Below are 4634 nucleotides of genomic sequence, written 5' to 3'. Positions count from 1 at the left end.
GACCCTGAGTGGTTCTTTGGGGGTGGGTTTGGACCTAGACATGCCAACTTAGCAGTGGCGTCAAGTTCGTACGTATGCGGCTTATTAGAATCTTTATGTTAATAGACTGTTAGGAGCATTTTATAAAATGGAAAACGATATTCTAGACTCGTTGGAAGATCTCGGGTAAGTGAAAAACAAAAGGTGATTTCCTGCTTTCTCGTGTTCTTGGTGCACTGCATGGTACGTACCTATATCCGCTGTCAGCAGTTCAGCTAACCTGCTGCTGTCTTGTCCGATTCTTAATTCCATTAGTGATTGATTTATGTGGGTGAATTATTCTAGTGCATAACAATAAAGATAAAGGTTTCTCTTATTTTAGAGGTTGCGTTGCCGTTTTAGCTGCTTTCGTGTCCGGTTGTCTTTATATGGCCAGATTGTACGAGTCAATGACTAGTTAACAATAGATGGCAGTAAAGTCGAATCAGTGGTTCGGGTCTAAATTTTAATTTAAATAGAAAGACCGTATGTTTGTCATAGTAGTTTTCCGTCACGTCCAGATTTATGTATTTGCTAAACGTCCTGTTTACAGTACGTTTATCGATTCCTGGCTTTTCATTGCAGGTACAAGGGTCCCTTACTGGACGATGGAGCTCTGGACAAGGCTGTCACGGCCGGGGCTGAATCCCCGGAATTCACCGGACTGTGTGCTTGGCTTGTGACTGAGCTCAAGCTGTATTGTAAACTGGAAGAGAATGTTCACGCCACGAGCAGTGAGTTTTGCACATGTGAAGTGCTGTCCTGTCTTCCCTGGGACTTCCTAAGCTTGCTCTGATGACAGTCCTGTCTTACATATTTATGCAAATCACCCATTAAGAACTGTGGGGCTCTTTGCCTACATATAGGCTCTTTAGGGTTTAATGTACATTGTATTATATCCAGTGTTTTGTTGAATACTCGAATAATATTAAAAATATATAGCTGGCCGATGCTGTTTGGAATTAACCTGGTCTTAAATATTTGACTTTCTGAACCTACGCCTTACTATTCCATAGTTATCCTATTGTTGTCTCACGTGTGCTTTTTGGTCAGCCGAGCCATCCCCCTGGTGTCTTCCCAGGTCCCACCGAAGCAGACGGGTTTCAGCTGGAGATGAGTGGCCTCTTGTCTGAGATGATTTGCCCCTACTTGGTCCTCACGACAGGCGACGTCACCCAGCGACTGCTGAACAGAAACAGCTGCTTGCTTCTCCTCAGTATGTGAACAGGACTGATCCATGCAAGCTGGAGATTTTGTACACCATTGTTCACACCTGGTTAATGATCCCATTAAGGAAAAAATCAAAATCCACTTTGACATTCTCTCAATAAAGATACTTAATTTTGGTGAGGGTCCAAAGTAAAGTGTCAGCTAAGATGACAAAGCAAAGAACACCGTCAATACGGATCCTGGCATATCTGCCCAGATATCTGCGTATTTAAAGCTATGCTGTGCCTGTTTCACAGTTGTGAATGTTTTTCTTGCCACAGCATTCCTGATCTCTGAGCTGGAGGCATCAAGGATGATCCTGGTAATCCAGCCTCAGAAGCAAGTTCAGGAGCAGGGGGGTAGTGAAGTCTTCATGGAGCTGAAGGGTATTTGTGTTGCCCTCGGCATGTCAAAGCCCCCCGCCAACATAAGCATGTTTCAATTCTTCAGTGGCATAGAGAAGAAGGTAAGGAAGTAGCCTTCTAAGGTTTGTGTTTCAAAAACGGAGTACTGGAGGGCTGTGCCCCATTCTTGGTAACCTACATGGGATCCTGTTGGTCTCTTTGTCCCCAGCTGAAAGAAGCCCTATCCAAAGTGCCACCAACACACATCGGAAAACCACTGCTGAAGAGGCCACTGGGACCAGTGCACTGGGTAAATCGTGGAAGATCAGCATACTCCGCAAAAGTCATAATTAGCAAATGATTTAGAAAAGACCTGTTGTATCACATATATGATTAATTCCTTATAGTGTGTGCATCCTGAAAAATAGGAAAATGTTTTGATGTACAGGAGAAGATTGAAGCGATCAACCAGGCACTGGTGAATGAATACGATGTGAGGAGAAAGATGTTATTGAAACGTCTTGATGTTACTGTCCAGTCTTTTGGCTGGTCAGATAGGGCCAAGGTGAGACATACAACACTATGATGACATCTCATAATAAACCACAGCTGCCACTTTGTCTAGTAACATTTGTTTAGTATTTATGCTCATGCTTGATTTGAGCAAGACTGCACATTTTTATGGATTTAATAGACTGTGATTGTACAGACGTCTTTGTCACCCGTTGGATGTGTCCAGTGTTGCTTTGCATAACAGCCTAATCAACAATGAACTGAACACTGTGACTTTGATGTAAATTGATGTTAATGTTGGTGGTCAAGTCAAGCTTGTGTTTCCTCTTGTACTCCCCATAAGGCACAAGCTGAAAAGCTGGGCAAAGTGTATCAGCCCCTACGTTCGGCATTGGCCAGCAAGACCACCGTCTCTGTGGCCCATCTGTTTGCAGCGCGAGAGGATCTCTCCAAAATCCTCCGCACCAGCAGCGGGAGGATTCGCGAGAAGACGGCCTGCGCCATCAACAAGGTAGGGTGTCATGTGGCACCTGACCTTGGCACAGAACATTCACCAATATGTATTCCTTATGTTGGGAAAATGGTCAAGATTAAAATCATTGGCGTTAAACTGAAATTGCTTTCCACCTACAGTAGCTGATTACCCCCCTCCCCTCCCCCATCAGATTCTCATGGGCCGTGTCCCTGACCGAGGGGGTAGACCCAACGAGATTGAGCCACCCCCCCCAGAGATGCCCCCATGGCAGAAACGACAAGATGGACCCCAGGGAGGAGGCGGACAGCAGTTTGGAGGGGGTGGCAGAGGTGGAGGTGGTGGCGGTGGCCAGGGGGGGCGTGGAGGAGGTGGCCAAGGTGGCAAGGTTCAGGGGGGTTGGTCAGATGGAGGTCATGGAAGCTACCAGGAAGGAGGTGGCCATCAAGGAGGTGGAGGAAGAGGAGGTTATGGTGGTGGTGGTTACCAGGGTGGCTTTCAGGCTCCAAATTACCCAAGAGGAGGCTATCAAGGTGGAGGTGGGGGGAGCTATCAAGGTGGGGGGGGTGGAGGCTATCAGGGTGGAGGTGGAGGCTATCAGGGTGGAGGCGGAGGTTACCAACAAGATGGCCACCACCAAGAGAGGGGTGGGAGAGGTGGGCGAGGAAGCCGTGGCAGAGGGGGTAGAGGTGGACAGGGAGGTGGCTGGGGAGGGCGAGGGGGGCAAAGCTTTAACCAAGGTGGGCAGTTTGAACAGTTCTTCCAGCAAGGCGGGTATCAGTACAACCAGGCAGGGTTCAACCAAGGCAGGTACTACACGAGCTGAGAGCAGCCCCTTTCAATACAGCAGAGCTCATGTTAGCTGCAGACACAGGGAGCTGGGGGGGGACTAGAGAAAGTGCTAGCAGGAGGCTTCCGTAGCTGATTGCTTTATGAGCCAGGTAACAGTATCTTCCCATGAATGCCTGAAGTGCACATATAAATAAAGAAGACACTGAATTGGAAGATCTTGAATGTTGGTGCTGATGACATCAGAAGGTTTGACGAATCCTATGCAATCTTTGAAAGGCATGCTGCTAACATTTAAAGGTGGGGAAGCAATCAACTACAGAGAACTTACCACAGGATGCACTAAAACCAAGGGGTACCTAACCATCTCATATTCATCCTCCTGCTGGCTGGGCTTCAGTTTTATCTGTCATACTGCCATGTTGGTACTTCCAAGCTTTATCCAGGGTGGGGTTATCTGAAAAGATAATACATTGTGGAGATGCAGCATTTTGGGGGAGTGGGGCGTGTAGCATTCTGATAGCTGTGGTACAGGAACATTCAGAACACCAACAGCTCTTCTTCTGGAAATTTAGTCCACCCTGTAACTTAAATCAAAAAAAGTAAAATACTTGAAATGACGTCTGTTTTGTGTTTGGAAGTTGCTTTAATGGTTTAAAGGTCGAGGAATAGGAAGAGTGAACCATGTTGCTCTTGCTGACGGCCATAACCGACGCCATTACGCGTGATACTGTTTGTTGGGAGTATTGTGTACATATTTGACAGAGAAAGACTGCTTGATAGTGTGGTTGAATGAAAAGTGAACAATAAATGAAAAAAGTAAATGCTGTCTATCTGTGCTTTAAACGTCGCAACAGAGTATGCTATCTGGAAAGGTTCAGATTAATTGTACTATTAGTGGCTCAGTTACTCAGTCATCATGTTGGCTGCCTTGGCCCTCCTTGGTAAATTGCCTAATAGGAGCGACGGGCATTTTTTCAAATAATAATTGTCACAATAGAATCAAAGTCGTTATGTATGTGCTTCAATTTTTTGCTTAAACGTCCCTCAGAACTGGCTTGAAAGCAATGCAGAACATGAAAAAACAACAAAATTGAATGGACTGCAAACTGAAGTCTAATTTAAAAATCATAGAAAAATTACCTTTTTGTCATAGAGCATAACAATAGAAAACTACAGAACAAAGTACAGTTGCTGTATTTTTGACTGCTTCACTGACGGGTAATGATACAAAAATGTGCCATTTACCACTCTTAATGTTTGACCTTGAATTACTGTTTTAAAATACT

At 45.4% G+C, this 4634-nt stretch overlaps 1 protein-coding gene across 2 annotated transcripts; it reads left to right on the top strand.

Annotated features, from left to right (window-relative positions):
* fam98a (family with sequence similarity 98 member A) lies at positions 1-4169 on the top strand. Of its 2 annotated transcripts, none has more exons than XM_023821554.2 (8): positions 1-165; positions 604-752; positions 1100-1234; positions 1509-1693; positions 1801-1881; positions 2020-2136; positions 2428-2595; positions 2750-4169. In XM_023821554.2, the coding sequence occupies exons 1-8, from the start codon at positions 128-130 to the stop codon at positions 3380-3382; spliced, it is 1506 nt and encodes a 501-aa protein (XP_023677322.1). In that variant the 5' UTR covers positions 1-127; the 3' UTR covers positions 3383-4169. The 2 variants fall into 2 exon arrangements, with proteins under 2 accessions (XP_023677322.1, XP_023677323.1); XM_023821555.2 differs by having other exon boundaries at positions 1-222.
* The last annotated feature ends 465 nt before the right edge of the window (positions 4170-4634 follow it).

This window comes from Paramormyrops kingsleyae, chromosome 3, assembly GCF_048594095.1.
Source record: "Paramormyrops kingsleyae isolate MSU_618 chromosome 3, PKINGS_0.4, whole genome shotgun sequence".
NCBI lineage: Eukaryota > Metazoa > Chordata > Actinopteri > Osteoglossiformes > Mormyridae > Paramormyrops > Paramormyrops kingsleyae.
Note: the sequence above shows the minus strand (reverse complement) of the source record. Positions and strands in the feature narration are given on the sequence as shown.